Genomic DNA, 26,424 nt, shown 5'->3' with positions numbered 1-26,424 from the left:
TAGCGCCATTCAAGTGATTCAACACAAAGACAACCTTTTTATTAACAATAAAACATGTGTTTTGTTCAGGTTAAATAGTTCTATGGAAACTACAATCTACTGTACAGGCTTCCTGCGCTTTGCTGCAGCATTGTTATTTCTTGGATTTGGTTTAATACAGTTTTCTCCTGAGGTGGGGCATTTTTTTCAAAATGTCAACGGTGAACGAGTTGAGTTTAGAGCAGTGGTTGTTAACCCTTTCAAGGCCCATTGTTTATTGGATATTTGAGCCACAGAACACCATTTGACAAGATTTAGCCTCAGACCCAAAACGAAAGAATATTTTGTTGTCGTTGGACAAGATTTTGTCCACAATTCCATGCTGTATTGATGTTTGTCCCATAGGAAAGATAACAGGCAAACATTGAATTGTGTAGACTTCTTGTAAAATAAGTAATGCAGATGTTAAACAATAATTTAACTCTTGAGAGCGTCCATTGGGTTTAATTTTACGCTCTCAAGAGTTAAAGAGCTACAGTGTAAGGGTCCATTTGGTTACCAACTCCATCATTTAGCTGGGGACCACCTGTAACCCCCTAAAGGACCACTGGTTCTTGTAGCTTGTTCACCATACACAGTACTGTGTACAGTAATACAAAAATTGACTTTTAACTGCCCGGATCGTCTCTATTTTTTCTTAATACAAAAATGGTCTTGGGGAAATAGCGGGAAATAGTGGTCTGGCACTACAGGCTCGGCCTAGCTAGGTTGCATCTTGGACCATGTTGATTTTGTTCGACTATTACTATGACGAAACTTGTTCGTCGACTGACAAACTAAAACTAAGACTAAATATATTGACAACTACACTACTAACTACACTAAACTAGTGGACAAGAGATCCAGTATAAATAAGACAAGTAATTTTACACTTGGTTGCATGCTGAAAATAGCAGATCTATACAAGCTCACAACATGTCGCGCTGCGTCGCGTTGTGAGCTAGACTTAACATAAAACATTCCAGGTGACTGAAATGTGACCGAAACTAAATGAAAACTATTCAAGAGAGAAAAAAAAAAAAAAAAGAGAACTATGACTAAAACAAAAATCAACATTTGCTGTCAAAATCAACACTGGTTGCTTCTGGGACGGGCATCTGCTTGGTCTTGGCTCCCTCATTATGGCCTCACAGCGTACAACAGTTTGGTGGAGTCCTTGTTGTGACTCTGGGTGTCAATCAGTACTAGAGGATTCCTCTGATGGCTCTCAATCATGTGGGAAACACTGCTGAAAAGCTGAGAAGAGGAGGGGGACACATAGTTCAGATCATTTTCGATCATCATTCAGTTCCATTCAGGACGGGAACCCCTTTTGGTGTTTTAAGCATTATATTATACTTTAGCTATTTTTGAAAAATCATGAAAATGTGGCGCAAATCTTTGAATATAGATTCTTTCAGAGAGGGGGGGGATTAGCAGATCTACAAGCTCACAACTCAGTGTGACGCGCTGTGAGCTTGTAGATCGGCTATTTTCAGCATGCCACCAATGTAAACTTCACTTACACTGGATCTCTTGTCCACTAGTCCCTTCTTAACATTTTAGTAGTAGTTTGTATTTGATGACGAAATTGTCAATATATTTAGTCTTAGTTTTAGTCATCATAGTTTAGTTTTGAAAGTGTGAAAAAAAGAAGTGAAAAAAGATAGTCGTAGTATTAGTCGACGAAATCAACACTGATGTGTAGTAGGAGGTTGCACAGCCGCACTGGAATGAAACCCGGGACAGATGTTGGAGCCTAAACCTAAATATACCCCAGGCATAAAATTACAGAGAAAAACTCTGCTAGATCACAACTCCCACCCTCGAGTGACAAAAATATACGGCCCCTCTAAAATAGGAGGCTTTTTTGGACATGAGCCAAAATCCAGATATCACCCCCATGCACGTACATGCTTCCTCTTGCTGTCAGGAGAATGAAGTCAAGCTATTACAAGCTATATTCTCCCCACTCAGCGTGTATGGTGTTGCTAGTTTACAGAACTGGTTCCAAAAACAGTGGGGTCCCGGACACAATTTCATGGGACCCTTTATTTGTTGTTTACTACATTTAGACATTCAAGACATTGCTATAAATGAAATGAAAAACATAATTCAAAGATTTTTGTCATGAAATGTGAAAATAGCTGATCTATAAGCTTGTAGATCTGTTTTTGTTTTCTCTCACTAGTTTGGGTCCCGGGGAGACATCAAATGTCTCTTTTGGGTCACGGGCTAAAGAGTTTTGGAACCACTGGTGTAAAGCAGTGGTTCTCACCTTTTCATGTCAAGGACCCCCAGATTGACACTAATTAGCCTGCGGACCCCCATTTGAAAAAGATATAAGAGAAGATCTTTTACGGCTCTAACATTGATTCTGAACCATTTTCATTTCAAAGACCCTGTAACTAACTTGTTGTCCCCGGACCCCACTTTGAGAACGACTGGTGTACAGTACAGTACAGTACAGTACAGTACAGTACAGTACAGTACAGTACAGTACAGTACAGTACAGTACAGTACAGTACAGTACAGTACAGTACAGTACAGTACAGTACAGTACCGTACAGTACTGTAATTCTAGTTCAAAACACCAAGACCCATACCTCTTCTCCTTTCTTCTCCCTTCCGAGTGCATACTGCAGAGTGGCTGGAATGAAGCGCACCGGTATGTTGTACACCCGGTCATTGTATAACACCACCAGGGTGTAGGGCTGCTGGATGTCTTGACCAGAACTCTGCCTGACCAGAAACGAGCCATCCTGATATACAGTACAAGAACAAAAAGCTCAAATAAGCAACATCAGATAGACTTGGTCACATACATACAAACATACCATATCTGCTTTTATAAAATGGGAAACGACAAACCATGCAGTACATATAGTATAATAGTACATACACTGTCACACAATTTACAATTACAATTTTAGGCATTTAGCAGACGCTCTTAATCCAGAGCGATTTACAGTAAGCAACACACGCATGCACGCACGCACACACACAGATTACCTGTACACCTGCCACGAACCAAGATATGAATAGCATAATGCCCATGTTTTTTTATTTAATTTTTTTACCTTATTTGACCAAATCAACGCATCCTCTGCAGTCTTGCGGTCGCAGTCGCCAGCATACCAGGGTTTCCTGTACAAATCCTCCTGAAAACAAAATTATTATTATTATTATTATAAGACTTTACATTCTAAAACAATGCCTCTGCTCATGCTATGTGTACAGTAGTGTATACACATTACACAGCGTATAGACACTGATAAATGTTTTATTCTACTATTGTGTTGAGCAGCGGTGGAAAATGTGCTCACATGTTTTACGTAAGTGAAAGTATCAATACTGCTACTACTTCTACTACTGTAGAACTATACTCCGTTACAAGTAAAAGTCCGGAATTCAAAATTTAAAGTAAAAGTACAAAAGTATTGTTTGGCATCGAAATGTACTGTGACATATCAATAAAAGGCAAAAAAGCCCCAAAAATATTTTAAAACATTAACTGGACATACCTTTTCTGTGTCTATGGACCCGGCATTCTCATTGGACACGCTGCTTACTTTGTCGGGTGGTCCTGGAACGACATGGAGAATAAAGTCACTTGATGTAAACTAAAGAATATTTAGTTGTCATTGGATATGGTTTTTGCCACCACATGCTGTAATGATCTCTCTAGGTCGTCCTCAGACGAGCCCTCCATCGTTGCTTCCAGTCATCTCGGTTCTCCATACATCTGGCCAGCTCGTTGGTGCCCGTGTGTTGGTTCCCACAGCACTAGTTTGCTGGCTGGCAGTTCTTGGTGTCTTTGGCAGTGTCCTGCTAGTCTCATTCTCCTGGCTGCTATTTTCTGGCTCACCCTTGGCATTCCAACCATACAGATTTGTGTTGGTAACACGTGTGCTCTTACTGATGTTGAGTAATGATGTTGGTACCATATGAGAGACAACAGGCAAACGATCAAAATAACAAGAATTTACATTTACATTCTTTAATTGTGTACGCTTCTTGAAAATTAAGTAAAACAAATCAAATGTAACTCTTGAGAGCGTAAAATGAAATTTGGCTTAATGTTACCCTCTCAAGAGTTAAATATCTAATAAGGGTCCATTTGGTTACCAACTCTCCATCAATTAGCTGCATGGGGACCACCCCTGGAACTCCCTCAAGGACCACTGGTTGTAAATGTGGAATAATTCAGGACGATGAAGCCTATAATAGTAGGCTATCATCATGTCTGTTTACGCTGCATTCAATATTAATGCATGGCATAAGTAATTCATGAAAGAATTCCATCTTTATGATTTGTCACAGACATATTACAATGTAAAAACCTTAATGCCTAGGATTATCCACCTGCCGCTGTAGCTAAGTCAGCATGAGACACAATATTGATACTTACTGTTTGGGGACAGAAAATGTGGTATGGGAAACCTGCAAGGGGAGATTATAAACAAATCAAACACAGTACACACAGTATCCTCAGTGTGAATTTAGGTCTGAGAGTGTACACATAGATATAGATAAATGAACACCGGCCGGGGGTTTTGACTGTGCAGCTGTACTGTACTGTTGATGTGCTGGGAAATGCAAATATCTGTGTTCAAGGTTCAAGGGTTTAAGCCAGGAGTTCTATTGTCATTCCATACAAGTACTGCCCCCTGATATTAGAAACATGGACTCAATCACCATTATTCCAAACCCACCTCAAAACCTATACCTGTTTAAGTAGGCATAATGCAGGCATAATCTGCTGCAAGCTGTACTATACTTTTTTAGCTTTTGCTTTTAACTGTGTTTTGTACTATTAACTGTTTTTAACTTGTTGTACGGCGACCTTGAGTGCCCCGAAAGGCACCTTATAAATAAAATGTATGATTATTGTTACTATTATTATATTAGAACAAAATGTGTTTTATCCAGGTCCTGGTAAGGCAAAACTTTTCATAGGCATTCTTTAAAAGTTCATAACAATTCATAAAATATAAAACCTAAAAGTGCAAAATATTATCCACGTTGCCCATAAAAAAAAGCAGCAGCACTAAAACAGCATTAAAAAAAAGAAAATGTTCATATGTCACATGCAGCTCAAGTTCATAATGCAGAGGTCATGTGAAGTCTCACATCACTAGTGTGAAGGTCACAGTTCATTGAGTTCAAGATCTAGAGCCTGGTTGTGCTGGCCTTAAAGATGGAGTGTCGTGATTTTTTTCCCACCCAAGGAGGAAGAATGATTTTCAAAAAAGTGTAGTGTATTTTGTTAAAAGGTTGTTTTTATGTGGACATGGGTGATGGTTGGTGATCCACCTTAACTGAACCGAACCCACAGCTGTTGTTGTATGATAAAAGGGGAGGGGTTAGGGGAACGGATGATATTGTGATGTCACAATATCACTGTTTTTTCATTGGCACGTTTGAAACCCTAAATACAAAGGGAAGACATCATTGCACATAACACCCACACCAAGGGGTCTAATGAAGTACTATCACCTCATAAACTGGAAAAAATCACTGCACTCCATCTTTAATAGTACGCAGCCGCCTGCCTGAAGGGAGGGGGACGAACAGATCGTGTGCAAGGTGGGCGGCATCCTTCATGATGCTGGCAGCCTTATTCCTACTGATGAATGTTGGAACAAATATACATTGATAACCAACACACAGTGCATGCAGTACGTGCATTTCTTACTTTGGCCGTTTGAAGTCAGTTATACTCGGTTTGGCAGGGAGTTTGGGGTTGTCGTTCCTCGTGGGTAGTAATGGACCTGAGGCAATGAGACTCGTGTGGTTAGGAAGTACATTGTTTTTGTTAATTTATTAAAATGTATACACACAAATAGACTGTATGTTTGTAATGTGTTATACATGTATGAATATAAAAACCTACCATCCTCTCTGTCCATCAACTCTGGTTTCTGCAACAATAATCTCATTAATGATCATACACAGCAACAGGCACTTATATTTAAAAAGACAGACAGACACATTTACAGTTGGTTGAAACCATGCAAAACCAATAAAAGTAACAAATTATTGTAAATTATGAATGGTAGGCTAATAATATATTACAATGAGGTTCTATTTATAAAATAATATCCATACTGCTCTGAAAGATGGTTTTGGCGGCAAACTGCAAAGAAAAATAAAATAAAGAAGAAAAAACAATGTTATATTGCATTCAATAAACCACTGCTGTGATCATGTGTAACAGCTTTGAAAGTTTAAAGGTTTCATGACTTTTTGTTGTTGTAACTATGACCTCAATTACACCCACACAACCTGAACCTTGAACATTCAGTGGATTTTCTGTGGTCTGGGGTGTGTTCTGAAGCCTTTTGAGCTGCAATGAGCGGCAAAATCCCTCAACAGGGACATCTGCTGGCATATTCTTATGTCATATATTCTGGAATTTGTGGACTCTTACCTCACAGTTCACAGGCAAATCAGAGCCAGTAAATCCCAGACCACAGAAAATCTACTGAATGTTAAAAGTTCAGGTTTTTTTGGATGCAATTGAGCTCAGAAAACCTAAAAGAAATTTAAGAAAGAAATGTCACGATCCCTTTAAACAGTACCTATAAAGCCAGAACTACTTTACCATGCAAAACTTACTCTCTGCTGGGCTTTAGTGCAAAAGGTGGGCGGTCCTTAACAGGCCTTAAACTTGGCCCTGTAGGAGTAAACAGCATGGTTACAAATCTGAACTATGACTTTTTTTTTAATGTTTTTTTGTGGCTTTTGCCTTTATTTTATATATTTTTTATAGAGGGACAGACAGGCTTAGACAGGAAATGGGGAGAGTACAATTTTGAGGTATTTAAATTCAACTTTACTTGAGTATAATATGTACATTTTGATTTGATTTCAGAGGCAAATATTGTAGGACTTTTACTCCATTACAATAATTTGAAAACTTTAGTTACTAGTTACTTTGTGCATTTAGATTATTATTACAAAACATGTACACTAAGCACTTCAGCCCTACACATTTCGGGCCATTTGAAAATAGCCGATCTACAAGCTCACAATGCGTCGCAATGCGACGCATTGTGAGCTTGAAGATTAGCTATTTTCAAAAATATTTGTATACATTTGAAAACTTGAAATGGGACATATTTTGTACTTTTTGTACTTTACTTACAATTTGATGCCGATACTTTTTAACTTTTACTCAAGTCAATTTTGAATTCCGGACTTTTACTTATGTAACGGAGTATTTCTACTACGCTGCAGTAAAACGTGAGGAAAACACGTGAGTACTTTTTCCACCACTGACCTTATCTATTTTACATACACATAACTGCTGTCTGTCACACAGATGTAATTTCACTGTCCATCCACTAGATGGAGCAAACAACTGTCATTCGAAGGAAGTCACAGTTTTACACAAACTAAAGGAATAATGTTCACCCACAAAATGAATGCAGTGGAGTAAAAGTACAATATTTGCATCTGAGATGTAGTGGCGTAGAAGTAAAAATATTTGAAATTGGAAATAGGCCTACTCAAGTACAAATACCAATTTTTTTTTAAACTTTACATCAAATCATTGGCTTAGGAATGTACGACAAAACAAAACAATATCCAGGAATTCAAAGCTTCATGATAGAAAATAAGTCATTTTTATCCCTTTAACACACAAGATTGAAAAATAAATTGTTAACGGAGTCATTTCTGCCTTTGATACTTACTATCATTTGTGTCACATACTTCATATTCAACATCCAAGGGCTCGTGGACCTGAACAATTACAAAATGGATCAAGTCATAATCTGTATAACAGTTCTACATCCATTTTAGGAAACTATACTATACTGTTAAAGAACAGAAATGACTTACTGGAAGAGGCGATTGCCTAATGTCCATTCTGAAAAATAAAAATAATGTGCTTTTATAGTGACTTATGTTTACTGACATTATATCCACAGACTTATAATGCAGTAGGTGTTTATAATGCATTAAAGATATGTGTTACCAAAGACACACAAACACCCGGATATCAATATAACAAATTAGGTTGAGAACATAATGCAATGTTGATATTCCTATAGCAGCCTTACCTGGGGTTTTGAATACGTGGCAAAGGACGTGAAGGTTTTGGTGGGACTGGAGGCATTCTGCAGTATAAATGAAACAAAACAATTCCATACAAAATTCTTCTCTATTGGAAGAAGTTGGATTTTTTTTAAAGGTATGAGTTAAACTGACCTGTTTTCTAGAGATGAGCTCTCCTTAAAAAAAACAAAAAAGAAAAACAGGGGGAAAGGTTATTTCCATATGTCAAAGATTATTATACACTACTGTATATTAGACAGAACAAATTAGATTCAGTAGAAGATAATAGAGTCATTAGACTATATCTACCTCTTGGTCAGGAACTTCATATACATCTGAAACATAACCAAGATCAAAGTTAGGGATAGAAGGATATGATCATTATCAAAAGCATACTGTAGATGTGTCTATAATGCACTATAAGTATTATAATCTGCTTATATCACTGTAGGATCACAGGATAGTTGTAATACATTGCAAATTCCTTCATAACGTATTTTACTCACCATTGCAATGCAATATAGTGTAATTAATTATACATGTAAGTCACTGTAAAGGTCAATAGGTGCTTAAAGTAATGACATTTCTGAAAGGGTATGCAGAAATGTTTTGTGTAATTGTGTGTGTGTGTGTGTATGACTATGTGTGTATTTGTGTGTGTGTGTGTGTGTGTGTGTGTGTGTGTGTGTGTGTGTGTGTGTGTGTGTGTGTTTGCGCGCGTGCGTGCGTGCATAAGTGTGCTGTGTGTGTGTGTGTGTGTGAGTATATGTGTGCTGCGTGTGCAATTGTGCATGTGTGTGCGTGTGTGTGCGCGCGTGTGTGTGTGCGACGTGTGCATAGAATCAATGCAATGTTTGCCCCACTTTGCTTAAAACACTCAATGACCATTTCAATGACTTATAATCACAATATAATGCATCATAATAGTCATTAAAATGCATTATACAATTGTTATTATAATGCATTACAAGTGAGGAAATGAGAGAATGACACTACGATCCTGGTCAAAAGAAAGTCTCTGAGTGACCAGTAATCATGAAGTACCATGATATACTTGACCTTATAAGTCGCTATAAAAGGCGTTATGTAATGTGTCGTGATTGAATTATACTATAATAATGTCCTTGTGCTTATAACAGCATTTATACAGTGTCATAAGCAGATTACAATGCATTTATATTTGACCGTATAAATCATTATGTGTTTCGGATTATTGTGATGAAGCATTATTTGTATCTATGAGTTATTGTAACAATAAATATACCGTTTTACAATCAGATTAAAATGCCGTATAAGTCAATGTCAATAAGGAAGTGTCACCATGCAGGAAAAAACACTTTGTGTTGCTGTGGTTTCAGCCTACCAGGGCTAGGTGGGAGTTCAGGTGCAGGTTTTGACAAAAAGGTTAGCACTGCTCTGTTTGTGTGACGTATGATAGGATCTGTGAAGCAGAAGCATAATTATCATTGTATTATTATTATTATTATTATTATTATTATTATTAGTAGTAGTAGTAGTAGTAGTAGTAGTAGTAATACTGCCCATGTCATATTTCTTTCTATTGATGATTAGAGTATCTTACTGGATAGTGATTTCTCAGTAGGGTCTATGTAGCCATCATTACCGCCATCTGGATTGATATAGTCCTCCTAAAAGTTAACAATGATTAGGTACAGTACTACAAAAAAGAGGCTACATTGCATATTCACCAATACGTACAATCTGGTATTTATAAATCTCCCATGTGTCACGAACTAGGCCAGCCTGATTTAGCCTACATACATGCACAGCAAATTCCTGTGTTCATTCAACTCTGAACCTTACCGGTTCATTTTTAAACATTCAGCACTAAAGACACACAGATACATTGCAGTGCAGAGACTTGGCTTTGCTGTGGAGTACTCTAACAGCATATATTTGTAATTTGTTTGGGTGACATAGCAGATAACAGCCATCGACCTTAGACAGGAAACAGGCTGGCACTGGAGATAAATTCTCCCTCTCAGGTTGTACTATAATGACGACTCGGGCCCAAATCACCCATTCCGTCACCCTGACAGGGGTTGACAATAAGGTCTCAGAGGACCTTGCCCGTCAGGCAAGTACAGGTCATGTTCTACTGGCCCAAAGGTCATGGCCAATCATAATGATAGGTACAATTTGTGCTTGTAGAATAAAATAATGTTAAATCCAATCGTTAACTACCGAGTGGCGACAGTCATTTTGAAAAGCCTGCTATAAAGTTGTAAAAAGCCTAAAGGTAGCATTGTTCTTCATAAATAGCCAATCATATTGATTAAAGACGGAATGCACTTGCCCACCGGGCAACCTGAAATAAAACTGTACTTGCCCGAACGTTTTATCTACTTGCCATGGGCAGTCGGGCAACTATTAATGTCAATCCCTGCTTGAGACAACATGCATCACAGCTCATGTGGCACCATGCAGGTACAATAGGAAATAGAAGAAAGTATGAAAGACATCCATCTTCGTTTTAACTGCGGTAAGTTGTATTACTTCATCAGACATCTGGCTGGGTGCGGGTGGTAGTGGTTTGGTGTTTTTGGCTGGGCGGAGGGGCTTCCTGGGTGGCTGGTCAGGCCTGTCACGGAGGCTGTCTGAAAAAAGAGATGCAGACAGAGGAGAAATAGGGACATAAGCATTTGCATAATGCAGTACTCTGACATCAGACGCAATGACTGTGGCTAATTTACACGTCTTTGTATAACCATGTCGCTTCCCAAAAATAACTTATTTTCCACAGGGAAAAATAAGTGAAATCAGAGATAGTGACAATGGTGTAATAGTAAGAAATACAGCTAAAGCGATAATACAAAGTAAATTCTTCATTGCATTTTTGTTATCAATTAATTGTTATGGTTTGGTTGACTGGGTAGGTGGGCCTGCACATTCAGGCTATGTATGTCAGTATTGGGGTGTGACGCTGAATTCATTTTTCTTGATTTTAATTTTGTTGCATGCTGGAGTCACGTGCCAAAAATAGCCAATCTACAAGCTCACAAAGTGTTGTATCGCTACTGTTTGTGAGCTTGAAGATCGTCTATTTGTGGCACACAGTACCGTCATACAACATTACCATCACACACGTTTGTGTGCCTTGCCACCATTTCGATATTCTTTATCATAAAGACAACATTTGCATCTAAATTGGTTGTCTCAATTATAGAGGAAAAGTCAGAGAGAGTGCAAGTTTTGCCCATTTTAACAGACTTCTTTCTGGAGTGAGGATTTGTGGCTTTTTTATTATGTTGTTCGAAAGAAAGAAAGAAAGAAAGAAAGAAAGAACGAACGAACGAACGAACGAACTATACTGACCGACATACTCTCCTCTTTGGTAGGAGGCAGAAGGTGGTGGGGTGAAGACTCTGTGACTATTCGGGGGTGGCTCATAGTCATCATCACTGTCTTCCATGTCTTCATATGTGTCCTGAAAATATATGTAATATATTTATGTATGGTCAAAGATAAATATGTGTATAATATAGTAGCCCACACATACTGTAGTCTTGAGTGTTCTCAAAATGCTCGTTTTGACTTACAAATTCAGCATCCGACCATTGTTCATCGCCATCAACATCAGAACCCGATAGGCCTTTATAAAGATAAGCACAGGTTTATATAGGTTTATTATAGCCTAATGAGTAAGTAAGCCTTGCCGAGCCATGAGGCTCATATATTAGGAGCCTCATGTTTCTGTAGCGTGAGACAGCTTGATGTACAAGTACACCCCCTGGACATGACGTACAAGTACACCCACTGGACATGACGTACAAGTACACCCACTGGACATGACCCGGCCTATAGTATGTCGCAGGGACTTAGCCCCAATCCAAACAGCTGAGCTGGGTTGGATGCCGAATGCCAAGCAGGGAGGCATTGGTCCAATTTTTCAGAGCCTTTGGTATGACCCTGCCGGGGATCAAACCCCGACCTCCCAGTCTCAGGGCGAACACGCGGGTTGTTTTTTTTTATAGCCCAATACCATGCATGAAACATTTTTTATTTTTGAAGCGTGAAGACTGGACATGAATGTATAGATATTCTGCTGTCACAGACGGATGCGTGACTAAAGGGTTAGCTTCTCGCCCTCAGGCGTCTTACTGGTATACCTGTATATGATATTATATATTATTAATATAACATGATCTAGTCTAAACTGTTGACTCCATTCAATTTATGCATGCGCATACCCTCTATAGATATTACCTTGGTAGTCTCTGGCAGGAAGTTTAGGAGTAGACTTGCTTGTGAATCTGCTATGTGGAGAGATTTGGGGAAGAAGCATTGCAAAAGGGTGACATGATTTGAGGGTACAAACATGTCTTCAAACGTATTATACAGCATTGGTTCCCAAATGGTGCATTTATATAGCGCCTTTATCCAAAGCGCTTTACATAGATTGTGCATTACATTCACCCACACATTCATACACCAATGGCAGCAGAAACCATGTAAGGCAACAACCTAGCCTGGTTCCAGCCCCTGAATCGCTAGCCACATGAAACGAAATGAAAATTCAGGCTGAGTGTCAGGCTAGCACCAACCAGCACATCAGGAGCAATTAGGAGTTCAGCGTCTTGCTCAAGGACACTTCGACACTAGCTCAGGGGGAGCTCGGGATCGAACTGGCCACCTTGTGATTACCATCCGGCCACTCTACCCCTGAGCCACTGCCGCCAATGACGCTGCTCTGACAAAACTCAGTCTAATCACTAATCAGCATAACTGATGAGTGATGATGTTTCTAATGTGATTAATCCGTTCTCAAATCTTCTATTAACGGCTAGTTGTGCTGTCATGCTCATTTCAGCACGACTGGATGGCCAATTTCAACCAATTGCTTGGTCAGAAGAACTACCTGCAGTAATATAAATATTTCATTCCACTTTTGTCTTTTTTCTCCTTTTTTGGGCGACTCCTCTGTGTATCATGAGAGGGGAGCTCAAGTACCACCAGCGGTTGGGAACCCCTGTTATACAGGATATAAATAAAGATTATAACAGCTTGAGTAATGATATCTTTATTGCAACTTTATTTTCACATAATGCCAAACAGTTAGTGTTAACAGCACATGTTCGCATTGCCCTGGTTGGTTGATGACTATTAAAATAGAACTACTTACAAGTAAGGTCAATAGTTTCATCCCAGTAAACGAAAGTGAGAAATCAGCCACCTGTTAGTGTATTTCAGTCACCATCTATATTTTGTTTGTAGTCTGGTCTGGGTGTGTGTGTGTGTGTGTGTGTGTGTGTGTGTGTGTGTGTGTGTGTGTGTGTGTGTGTGTTGAGAAAAGGGAATTGAGATTTTCTACTGCTACGTGTGTGCGTCTCCAACACTTACAGTGCTATTTCTGTCAGAGTTTTGTCTTCTGTGGGCTATTGTGCAAAAAGTTAATCCTTATACTTTGTATACTGCAAGTGAATACATCACTTACAAACTAACCTTTTTAGTTTATCCAGCAAGCTGCCATCATTTTTCTTGATGTCCTGAACCACCTTCTGAAGCTGCCTGGAAAACACATTATTCTGCATCATTTCTTTGGTGCCACATCAGTCTTTGTATTGAGTTTGTGCTTGAAATGTACTGTAATTCTGCAAACTGTTAATAAATATTTCAATCAATCAATCAATCATCCTGAGGGATTCTTAGCAGTTTGAAAGCAAGACTTGTGAATTTGACAGTATGAGTTGAACATAGCGCTGGACAAGTAATGTCTGTCACCATTACACTCCACACTTACTGTATAATAAGAAAAGATACACTCAGGCTTGCAGAGGCTCTGTACTATGCAATTACAGTGTGAGAGAAGTTGAGGGAGACATGTTTGAGACATGTAATTATACCCAAACAGTAACATTACACTATCTCACAATAAGTCTCTAGTCTATAATATGCACATTTTCTTTCTTCACTTTTATGGCATGGTTTGCACTTTGCAAATAGTGCATAGGCCACAGAAGGTTGAAATAGTTTTACATAACCTTTTTCGTAACATATAGGCTATGTGATGAAACGATGACTTGTGACTTCTTGTTTTTAGTCATATCCATAACAAAAGGTGGACTGAGTTTTGATAATTTTAGAAAGCATTAGCCTATGTCACTGATCGTTCTTCAAAATTCCTGCAATAGGAAGATTATTAATATTTTAGTAGTTAGTTAGTATAGTTTTCTACAGTTGTCAATTCTATATATTGGACAAAGAAGGACAACAAACAACATCATAACAAGTGCTTACCGAAATTTTGTAGTGGCTGGAGCAGTTAGTTTACTGAACGTCTCCATTATTCATATTTGATCCAAAACGTTAATTTTTTAGTCATCGTTCCTCTAATACACTGACCGTACTCCTGTGGACTGTAATGATTGTAAACGGAATCTCTGTGTGTGTGTGTGTGTGTGTGTGTGTGTGCATGCAACAACCAGTCACTTATGTTGTCACAGATGGGAGGGAAGTCATTATGGATGATCACTTCTCTTTTTCATCCCCACTGCCCCTGTGCATGCGCACACATGCCCATGAACGCACACACGCACGCACGCACGCATGCATGCAGAGAGTGGTAATTTTCACTCATGCTATTACAGCAACTGCATTTAGAAGTCCTATACTCATCCGTAGGCCAGCACTTAAAGGCCCCCTCCAGTAAATTTTTTTTACAACAACAACAACAATCAAGCGGTAACAATCAATCCATTCAGTTTATGAAGCAAAATAAATAAGTGTTATGGATTAGTCACTGGAAGTTTAACTTATTTAAAATGCACTTAAAAGAGGGGGGTGGAGGTTTAGCCCCCCTAAGCTCCCCTCCAAACAAGCCCAATTGAACCAAGATGCATTAGCACCCCCCTCTAAATAGCCAGCACCCCCATAGCACCCCCAGTCACAATTTTCTGTAGCCGTTGCTGCTAGGTACAGACCATAGACTGTAAAAAATATGGACAAAGCGTTCCCCGGGTCTAACATGAACGTAAAATGAAGCCTGTCAGTCCTTGCAATGGAAGTCGCCATCTTTCTAGATCCGTTTTGGTCCAGCTGGCCATTGGCTGACCCAGACAACGAGGCGGGACTTCCCCCCTTCTTCTGCTTGGTTTTTATTTTGACTCGAGTGGGAGGGGAATCCCTATCATAGAACATACGCGACTTTATGGTCATTTTTTAAATTAATGGGACCATAATTTTCCAAAAAGAATATTATTATTAGAAATTAGACTTTAAACTAGTGACTGGAAGAAGAAAGTATTCATGACCATGTTTATTAAGGTAATACAGTCTAGGTGAAGTTGGGCCCAAATACATGGACTTCTATGGGGCTATGGGTTTTTTTGGGTCCAATGACAGCGCCACAACAGGACATTATATGAACTTTCATTTCCTTAGTGGCTTCACAAAATATCTGTCTGACTGCCCCCCCTGGTACAGACTCAGTGAACACAGCCTAATTGGCCGCCACAGACAGACACCGCTCCCAAGGGAATACAGACTATGCAACCACTGCACACAAAATGTGATGGAAACAGAGCTACACTTTATAACCACCTGCCCACTATACCAACCAAGACACCAGAGATATACTTATTATTGTCTTTGTATTATTATTATTATTATTTTGCATTTGATCTGTACTGTATATTAACATATTAACTGTAACTCATGCTGTGCCGTAGGTGGGTGTTTTCAGCTTCAGAAATAGTGTAGGAGTGAGGTCATTACGATGAGCCCTTTGGAAAGTACTGTGGCATGATAATCCTAACTTTTTTTCCCTGCTGCTAAACTTTGACAAGTGCTAAGAATAAAAATGATGACCGTGTAGTTTTGCACGCCCCCATACACACTCACTCTGTGAGAGTCTCAGAAGCACGGCGGTGCTCTACGTTCTTGTGACAGGCATTTTACTAAGATGAAATGTTCTCTGTAAATGTGGAAAAGACACGGACACAGGATTGAACCAAGGATAAACAAAAGGATGAAAGGAAAGATACATCACTTTCTTGGCCCAACAATTCTAGTTTGCTGATTTGTCAGCAGGTATAACCAGAAGTTTGATGGAATGCAATGAATGAAGTCAATCAGAGCTGGTTAACAAGCTTATGAATAAACACTAACTTCAAATGATTGCGAGCTTTGTTTAATAAATCGGCACAGGAAAATAAAAGAAGACATATTCCACTTTGTTGTCTGGTGTCTTAATTGTTTTTCAATATGCACACTATAGGCTATAAAATCATCGAGCTATCTAAACAGGACCAGACAAGTTGTCAGAGTGAATATTGCCCAGTCAGAAATAGTGTGCATAGACAAACAATAGATCAGAATACAACGTCATTAATCTTCTTTTATTTTCCTGAACTGATACAAATATTGTTGATTCATAAGCTGTAGGCTATTCTGCAATGCATTCCATCATTGAACTTCCGGCTCCAGTTTGCATCCCAGTGCAATCTATGGTATTTACTACAGATAATAATGCACAGCAATGTGTGTCCCGGGCTGGCTGGGACTGTCTCCTGGCTGGCTGGGTCTGTCTCTGTGTCTGTCTGTCTGTCTGTCTGAGCACGGAATTAGTGTTGTAGGTTATAGCATTTGTTCACCACCAAGTGTCACTGTTGCGCAGCCTAAAGCCCTAACCACACCAAAGGGTCAAGAGTTGACCCTGCAGTGTGATATGTCTTGTTGCATGTTGACCCACGTTGACCCTAGTGATTCAAGCATGGAATTCAATGCCTCAAACCACACCAAAGGGTCGAGACGGTTTTAGCATTAACTCCTTGCAACCGTTTGGACACAAGTTGCATGGTGACCCTTTGGTGTGGTACAGTACAGTACAGTACAGTACAGTACAGTACAGTACAGTACAGTACAGTACAGTACAGTACAGTACAGTACCACTCACTTACTTCAGACGGTTCTGATTTAAAAATAAAAGAGACAGTTTGTTTGTTGCCATTGGGAAGACATTTGCCCTCTGTCATTCACCATCAATGGAAGAGAACAAGTCTGAACAGGAGTGCGTGCGTGCTCTGCTGAATGCAAATGCTTGTTGTATTCAAAACTCAATCACCTGCAGGGAAGTAGCTCATAACATATCTATTTTTATGAAACAAACACGATATAAAGAAAGCTTTTCATACAGCTGCAATGTTGATGAGTTTAACATGGTTTACAATCAGATAGGACTTTTCTGTTTGGATGTATGGGCTGTCAATGGGAAGATGGCCACGGTGTCGTCGACTCGTCGGTGTACATATGGTCATTTCTGATTCTCTACGAGGCTGTGCATCAGTGAGGAACCACTGATGGAGGACAGTGGATATATGTGTCAATGTCAAACATTTTAACAAAGGAATAGGTGTTGGACAAACGTCAAACGATGATCAACAGTAACAATAAAAATAGCCTAAAGTCTCTAAACTGTTCTCAATGTTTCAATCTTACTCAATCTTCTTCATCGGGAATTTAAGTTGAAAAGCTTACATTAGAGTATAAGATCTAGATCGAAATGCTAAGGACAGGGTTAGTGGATCGAGTTGAGAACCAGTGTGCAGATTAAAGCTTTTATGTCAAACATTAATTTGCCTTAATTGTTTCTGGCTCTGGGAGGCGGTATAGGGATGTTTACTGAAGCCGATCTTGCTTTTCTTGGGCATAACAAGCAAGACAAGACAATTTTAAAGCTACAAACTATGTGCTGCAACTAGTTTTGAAATATGAAACCTACTAATTAGTAATACAAATTGCCTAGCTACATTACCACATGGTCTCTGATTATAAAGCCCCTGTTTAGAAATTTCAGTCAGTTTTAAATGTTCCAGTGTGTCTTCTCTCTACTTTTATGTCTGGCGTTTTAACCACTTATTTCAAACATGATGTTACAAAAAAGTAGCAGACAGTCAATTAATTTCTAATAGGATCCTATAGGATTTCGAAAATCCTATTAGAATATAGGATTTGCCAAAGTTCCAATGGAATTCTATGATTCTATTGAATTTAGATGGAGACCCCTTGAAACACCTTAAGGATCACTGGGGGAGAACCAGTGCTAAGCATGGACATCATCTAAAGTTTTCATACAATAGGCCTACACGCATACACATTATCAAATTCCAAATAATTCATAGTAGGTCTGTATGTGGTAAACAAGAACTACTTCCTCCGGCGGAGGACTAATAATGCGGACTGATACACATCACACAGACAGTATAGGCCTACTGAGACAACGGTGTGACCAGAGAACTCCCCTGATCAGGTGGCACTGGCACACTTTTCATTTTGTCCTGATTGAGTCAAATGACTAACAGCTGTCATCTGTGAACACCGTCGCCAACTAACCTGTAAGTTTAGCCTTTTCAGCGTCGTCAAGAGGTGGGTTTCTGTACTTGTCTTCCTATATTTACAGTTGATAACAGTAGGCAGCCAGTAATATTCATCTTTTGTTTTTATTACGTTAAGGTTTTTGCAAGATGTCAGCCCCCAAGTAAGGCGTGAATGACTGGTGAGTGAATCATGTTTCCTCTTTCCTGGTGTGCTGTGTGTGTGTGTGTGTGTGTGCGCGCGCCCAACTCGCAAACTTGACAACTGGCCAATAAAAATAAGGTTCTGTTCAGAATACATAATACATATTCATGGTAGCATTATTTAGTGAGTGGGCAGACTTTATATTTTCCTGTCTTTCACAAGAATGACAACACTGCACAGACATGACCACTGGGGGGGGAAAAAGTATGTCTTCCTCCTTCTCTCTCTCACACACACACACACACACACACACACACACAGAGTGTGAGCGTTGTCTCCTTTCTCTATGCTGCATAAACTGTGCTGACATATGATGCACACATCCTCCTGAAAGTGTGCAAAAATGTGCCTCCTGGTGGTGCTATAATAGGGAAATGTTGGCATTGTTCTTGGGTTAATTTATCCATGTAACTCTGAGGAAAAAATATTTGTACACTCTGTTAAATCAACAGTACACTGAGGACATGTGTACAACTCTTTTCAAGTACAGCAGCCTACCAAAACTTCATTGAGCCCATCCTTAGTTAACAGATCCAATCTGGATTTGTTCGTCACTCACTGCAAGCCGTTAACCACATGAATAGTGGTGAACAAAATTTGTCGAAAATAGCAGATCTACAAGCTCACAATGGGTCACGCTGTGACGAGATATGGTGTTGACTCTGTCGAGAGAAAGAAGGTAACGGTGCTATAGAGCTCTGGGGGACCCCAGTTAACTAAGTACTGTATATAGGTTTCACCCCGATTCTACAAATGTCTTCTAAATCCTGAGTTTTCTGAAAAACCTATATTTCTATCAGTGGTTCTCAAACCTTTTCATGTCATGGACCCACATAATCATCAGTATTTGGCTGTGGATCCCCATCTGAAAAGTGAAAATATGTTGTTCCAGGGACCCCCCCCCCCCCCCCACACACAAACTTGCGCCACATTTTCATGATTTCTCTAAAATAGCAGATCTACAAGCTTGTAGCGTGCCACACTATGAGCTTGTAGATCTTTTATTTTTCAACAGATAAAAGTTTAAAATAATGGTTCAAGTGGTTAAAAGCTAGCTATGAGGTGATTTATGCGTCCTCAGGTCTAAATGGGTTAAGTGATAATATATGGTACAGTAAAAAAATAGAATAGAAATAAACAGTAAGTTACTTACGGCTGGTGGCAGGGGCCAAATCTGTAGTTAATGCCATGCTCAGACAGGTTCTATAGGATGATAAACACAAAGCACAGAAAACAACAGTGGTGTCAGCTCTGTCAGATCATGTGATAATAGAATATAATTTATGATTATTATTAGGTATAATACAATGACATCAGACAGTGCATTTTTGCACTCCTCTAAAACACAACATAACATAATAACTTTCATAATTTGGAAATTGGTTATTTATAGCAATGCTGTATCGCAAAGCAGACCTCTGCTGCACTGCATCACCTCTTACCTAAACACTAGATGGCACCATGTTACAAATGACATTTTCAAGAGACATTTAACAGAAGTCACAAAATAGAAGCTGACTAGTAAAAATACATTTCTATTTAAAGTTGAAACCTGGAACCTATTCTTTTTTAAATAAAATGTTACTTTAAAATGTCTGTGTGGTATCCAGGTTGTATGGTAATTCAATATGACCTGCAGCTGTTGGAGGTGCGTTCCCTACTCAATTGAGAAATGCAGGACCCTGGTCTTCTTGAGTACCAGGACACATACTGGTTGAAAGATAGTACTGCAAAATGCAATATCTCCTGTACCTACAGTACATGTTATTGTAATTATCGGTTTATGATTGTTTGATTGTTGTGTAATCACCTTTCATATGTGCAGTAGATTGTTGCTCAATACTTTACTGAGAAACACAATATAAACCTTTTCAAGAAGTTAATGTGAGTTACGAGTGGCTTCTTTACAACCATAGTAAATATCACTGGAGGTATAACAGTCTAGCCATTGGCTGTAACCATAACCTTGATTGATTAAAGTCTTGACAAACCCTTTTAGAAATTCTGACTGAATTACTATCTGCCAAATTGTGGCGCCCACTATAGTGCTTATCACAGCTTACCCACAGTACCAACTCACACGTAGACTGGTAAAGGTAAAAATATAGTCCTACATGATTAAGTACTGAAGCCTTTGTTGTATATTTTGGTAATTTATTTTGAAATCTATATTTATGTAGCAATTCATAGTTTCCTAGAACTTAAAAAAAAAAAATCTGTCCTTTACCTTACAATTTGTGATACATTTTTCATCTTGCAATAGAGGAGGCAGTTGTGATTTGTAAATGAATGAAAAATTATTACCATAAAATATGCAACAAATCCCACTAAATTATGTATTTCTCTCTTCATTCATAATTCATTTCAGGTCCTTCCGAAGCCCTTCCTCTCTCCTGCTTTTTGTCATAAGATAATGAACATGCGCAATAAGAAGCCAAAAGGTAAGCCTATCTTATTTTCAAAAGAATATGGTGAGATTTGTTTGCAAAACGTTACTTGCACACAGTGACTTATGGGACTGGACATAATATGGATTCTTAATTTAGATCTGCATAATATGAATAATAAATGCATTGATTTGTTTATAGATTTCCTGTTCATCAAAAGTGCATAATTTCAAACTTACCGTTATATCCATATACACAGCAATAGCTTATTACAGAAGTGGGGGGGAAATGGTTTTGTTGCAGTCCTGACCAAATTGTGGTTTCTCACTTCCAAGTCTTTCAAACTTGCAATGAGTGAGCCGGTGGGCTCATTTAGTTTTGAGGATCAAACCTTTCCCCCTTTGGTTAGGGACAATTTCTCTTACAAGCAGATCACTCAGCTGAAGATAATAATCTTTTTAACAAAAGAAGGATATAGGCTAGTTCCGCCCATAAGCCTGCTGCATGACGAAGCCCTTTAAGCAAGGATGTGATTGTGATTTAATCATTTACAAATCACTGAGTGGGATCAATTGAGATAAAAGCCTTTACCTCCTTCAAAGAAATGAACCCGTGCATGCCCGCACAGTTACACTCTTGATCTTGTCACTGGCTTATGGTAGAAAGAAAGTGTCTGTTTGAAATCAGACTTAGCCTTTTGACTTTGAATAAAATATCAAGTAGTTCACCCCAGTGCCTTCCCAGCCACTGCTCTCAGTTTTCAATTATTTATGGGGAGCGTCTGGGGCTGTTTGAATGAGACACAACAGCACTGTTTCAGTACAGTTCTCAATGCCAGTAGCCTCCGCTTTTGTGATGAAACGCCGACATAAAACAGAAACTTTCACCGTGGTTTCAGTTTCCATTACTTTTTATATAAGCTCAGTTAATCTTCTATGAACTTGAACTTGTAGTTCCAGTGGCGTAATTATGCTTTATCAGCCATGGGATCTTTGAATGAAAGGGGCCCTGTGCACACTTCATATTTGTGCCCTGTGCACGATTTCCGTGCACACTCGCTACGCTCACGTGCACGGAAATCGGTTATTTGTCGGGTAATTGAACCATTTGGGACGGTTCTGGCACTGTTCTATTGGCCAAATATTTACCTACTACAAGCTCATCAGTAGCATCACATGTGCTGCAGTGCAGAATGTGAAAGAAAACTTTTGTTGGTTACAGAGCAGGGTAAATATGAAGTTTTGCCCCAAAGTCTTGTGTATATTATATATGTCCAGGCTGGTGGTGTGGTGTTATGTTTTACGCACGGTACGGGTTTGAGGCAGTTTGAGGGGGCTCCCGGCGGCCGGCCGTCGCTTCCTTCTCCCATTGACAAAACCCACAAACCCTATACACATTACGCCTCTGCGTAGTTCCAATCCGAAATCGGGGCCCCGATCTTGCTCACTTGGCTTGCCATATGTCTCAAAAACTGTCAAGTTGCTGAGTTATCCACTAGACGGCTCAATCAGGTCTCAGTATGAATTACCCATGGGAGTTCCACTAGATACTCCCACTAGATTCTCCAAACGACTCTCAGGGTAGATTACCCATCAGATGTCCACTAGAACTAGATGCTCAAACTACTCTCAGCATAGAGAGCCCATTGGATATCCACTAGAATAGATGCTCAAATAACTCTCATCAGTCACACGACTGGCAAAGACTTAGTATAGTAACCTAGCAACACCATTAAGAGTGTGTGGTTGTTGTGAGGCTGTGTGTGTGTTTGTGTCTGTGTGTGTGTGTGTGTGTGTGTGTGTGTGTGTGCGTGTGTGGTTTTAAGAGTGTGATCAAAAGGACCACTGGAAATGAATGACTACTTTGAATGACACTCATGTGATGCTTTAATACGGAGCATATACTGTAAGAGGCTGGTTGATTATTAAATGGCAAATATTGGCCAAGTGGTTGGTTTGAGATTGCCAGACTGCCAAACCCCTACTGTTGGTCTTGAGGAGAGTGTAGACATGGCGGTGGGCAGGTACTTTACCCCCTGCGTCACCTGGATACAATGTTGTGGCATGCCTGACTAAAATAATATATATTTTATACATGGAGCTTCATGGAGTTCATATGGAAGTAGAATGAATCAGTTTCCACTTTCCAGTTCATAGATCAACTCCACATAGAATCACCCACGGTGGTAACTTCAACAGCTCTTTTGTTCAAAGTGTGATATGAAACATGTCTATGTACTGTACATCAATCTAGACTACACTGTGCGCTATCATAGAAGTATGTAAAATCTGACTTTAGGGCAGTATCGTTGCTGTCAGGAGGAAACCTCATAACTACATTTTTGAGGTTTTTGATTTAGCATAAATAATAGCATAAGTAATTGACAATATAGTTACAACACTGTAAGCAAGGCTGTATTGCTTTGTTTGAAAAAATATATGGTTTTCTTAATTTCCTGATATATATTTTTTTCATTTCCTGAAAATTGAACATTTTGGAGTTATGAGGTTTCCTCCCGACAGCAGAGATATGATCTTGAGCCCTGGAGATTCGTTTTGTTACGTTCTCCCACAGGTTGGGCACAGTTCAGGTCCACTGGGTTTACGTTCTCCCACAGGTTGGACACAGTTCAGGTCCACTGGGTTTACGTTCTCCCACAGGTTGGGCACAGTTCAGGTCCACTGGGTTTACGTTCTCCCACAGGTTGGGCACAGTTCAGGTCCACTGGGTTTACGTTCTCCCACAGGTTGGGCACAGTTCAGGTCCACTGGGTTTACGTTCTCCCACAGGTTGGGCACAGTTCAGGTCCACTGGGTTTACGTTCACGTTCGCATGAACGTAAACCCTGTACTCAGTTGACCGGATTAACATGGGCTCGATCTATACTATAGGGCAGGCTGATTTAGTTTTTGCTCTACACCAACGATACAGGCTCACAGCAACATGTGTAGTGCTGTGACACATTGTGAGCTTATTATAGATCGGCTATTTTCACAAAATGTAAACCCCAGAATAGGGATGCTAGGGTTTAAGTGTTAACATGCTCCTCTCTCAAAGTCAAAACTATTTTTTACTGTGCACAAATGTGCATGTTTTGTATGAAGAGAAAGTTACTCTTTAGTAGGTCTATCGACTGGACTGCAGTTGTAGCTTAGAATACAAGAACGCTTGTCCCAAAACACGCTTGCCCCGGGTCGAATCGTGGCAGCCTAAATCATCTTTTATAGTTTATATGTTCAATTTACAGAAACATTGAAATGTATTTATTTGATGTTTCCCCCCCCCCACTGTCTTTGGGGTAGGCTTATTTTTGTCACCTAGACAGATCTGTCTTATGATGTTGTTTTATGCAGAGAATTCCGACTCTCTGTCTCTCTTTCTGTCTTGAAAACAAAACACAGTGAATATGTAATGATTCTAACTCAATCATGTTGACATATGGCCGCAGACAGCTGAAGCAGAATCTAATATATTATCCATCATAGGTTTATTCACAAACACAATAAATGTTTATGCATTCAACTTGCTGGTACAGCTACTGACAATGAAACATGAGCTTAACCTCACTAACCTTTACTATTTTTGGACTTGAAGCTGTAGGAAATGCGTTCCATTAATATAGTGGTTGCAAAATGCAAATGTATTAATTGATTGTAATCAATCAATACCTTTGCAACCACTATATTAATGGACATTTACTACAACTCCTACAACGTCCACAAATCTGACCTAACCCATTAATACAATAAACTATGGTGGTTGTTTTTGGTCTCCTTGCTCTTCTATTGAGCGATTTTATGTCGATCTGAATGCCAAAATTCAATTTCCCCCGCAAGCAGGCAGGCTTTGTTAGATCAGAGGTAAAAAAAATCTCCTGCACACCAGGGTTCAAATCCGGGGTATTAAAAAGAGGAAAATTACACCGTGCAGCCTTAAGCAATCACTGAGCATAAATTACCATAAAGATGCACAACTGTGGTAGCTATTGAAACGTATCGTATTGTTTGCCCAATATCATGAAGGGACACCCATTGTCACCTGACTTTATAGTGAAAGATCCCTAGCATTGTGAAAGTACACTATCTGGACAGAGTTTCTTTTAAAAGCACTTTTTCTTTAAAGATTTGTATCCATATCAAAGCAAGCAAGTGTATGTTGTGATTGTGAGTTCCATAATCCATATGTGTAGATCCATATAGCTATGGGATAGATCAATACTCCTGTCTATGTTGTTGTTCTGTTTAGATCTACCCTGGTAACTCACACTTTAAAGCCGATCCTTTGAAACATTAATGTCTTCGATTGATTTGGACCCCAATCCCAAATGACGAATATTTTTTGGAAAAACCACAGACAGGCAGACATGGAGGGCTGAATTGGAAATTCATGTAGAGCCTTTCAAAAACGGCTTGAACTTCCAAAGTATTGCTTTGAAATGCCACATAAATGGCATCCATAGAAAAGTCATTGAATAGGGAATAGAAAAGAAGGCTTGCTCACAGCAAGTCTTCAACTTGGATGTTGTAAGTCAGTACAAGGCAACATGCTGATATAATGAGTGAATGTTTTTTTAGGCAACCGCATACTCTATAATGGTAACATACTGTATAATAGTCAGAGAATATTATTGTCAGAATAATGTCAAATCTGGGAATATATTTTTTTTGTTAAGTGTTTGTAAAGGTGTCTAATAACATATCCCACATTGGTTTCTATTCAGCCACCCTAGGGGAATTGTTACAGCTGCTGAAAGTTGGGGTACATACAACCATTATAAGGCAAAATTAATTTTCATTATGCTTTACATAGCTGGGTTTTCATTTGTTTTGCACGAAAAACAATCCTTGGGCTAAAAACAGCTATAGCCGTATGTGCTGACCTCAAGTGATGAGGTCAGCACATTTGGCCAAATAGTTTGACACGTCACATGCTACTTAAAGTATTATGACATTTAGAACATTTTGCCTTATATTGGTTTAATGGTACCCCAACTTTGAGCAGCTGTCAAAAATTCCCCTAGGGTGGCTAAATGGAAATCAATGTGGAAAATGAAGAAAATTCTTGGTAAGAAATGTATTCTCAGATTTTATTAATATCCCCTATAAGGACTTTCTTGCTAATTATATTCCATATAGAGCAAAATATACCTCTACAACGTCTTCCCAAGATCTCTCACCTACAGTATGTTCCCACCTATACATAAATGCTGTTCATGCTGTTTTCGGACAATTAGACTGCTTCATAAAACTGCTTCAAACTGGGATAAGCCCACCTTTGTGACCTTGTTTTAAAAAAAGGTGTATACTATAAATAAAATCGTACTTACTTACCCCTGGATGCGTCATGTCACAGCAATTTCACAGAGAGAGCAGGTACGAGGTGCTACAGCTAGTTTTGCTGTGTTAGTTGTGTGTGAAGT

General features: G+C 39.2%; 1 protein-coding gene across 7 annotated transcripts; it reads right to left on the bottom strand.

Annotated features, from left to right (window-relative positions):
* Positions 1-17: 17 nt before the first annotated feature.
* On the bottom strand, positions 18-26,424 carry blnk (B cell linker). Of its 7 annotated transcripts, none has more exons than XM_080782680.1 (23): positions 26,336-26,424; positions 19,772-19,821; positions 13,546-13,611; positions 12,310-12,359; positions 11,643-11,695; positions 11,419-11,530; positions 10,600-10,700; positions 9,665-9,731; positions 9,446-9,523; positions 8,392-8,417; positions 8,236-8,258; positions 8,088-8,144; positions 7,867-7,894; positions 7,719-7,767; positions 6,640-6,697; positions 6,130-6,157; positions 5,915-5,942; positions 5,717-5,792; positions 4,430-4,461; positions 3,543-3,604; positions 3,099-3,179; positions 2,625-2,780; positions 18-1,275 (listed from the first exon to the last, which is right to left on the bottom strand). In XM_080782680.1, exons 1-23 carry the CDS (start codon positions 26,348-26,350, stop codon positions 1,159-1,161), a joined length of 1,413 nt encoding a protein of 470 aa, XP_080638806.1. In that variant the 5' UTR covers positions 26,351-26,424; the 3' UTR covers positions 18-1,158. The 7 variants fall into 7 exon arrangements, with proteins under 7 accessions (XP_080638806.1, XP_080638807.1, XP_080638812.1 ...); XM_080782681.1 differs by having other exon boundaries at positions 12,310-12,356; XM_080782686.1 differs by having other exon boundaries at positions 26,332-26,352.

The sequence above is a fragment of the Protomyctophum bolini genome (genome assembly GCF_963924005.1).
Source record: "Protomyctophum bolini genome assembly, chromosome: 14".
Taxonomy (NCBI): domain Eukaryota; kingdom Metazoa; phylum Chordata; class Actinopteri; order Myctophiformes; family Myctophidae; genus Protomyctophum; species Protomyctophum bolini.
Note: the sequence above shows the minus strand (reverse complement) of the source record. Positions and strands in the feature narration are given on the sequence as shown.

Bases quoted from the DNA above. Each gene is read 5' to 3' on its own strand.
- blnk (XM_080782680.1), bottom strand. The intron at 9,732-10,599 runs GTAATACAACTT...GTTAACTTTTAG, and splicing joins CCAGCCAGATGTCTGATGAA to GAGGACTATATCAATCCAGA. The intron at 1,276-2,624 runs GTATGGGTCTTG...TCCTCTTCTCAG, and splicing joins GGGAGAAGAAAGGAGAAGAG to CTTTTCAGCAGTGTTTCCCA.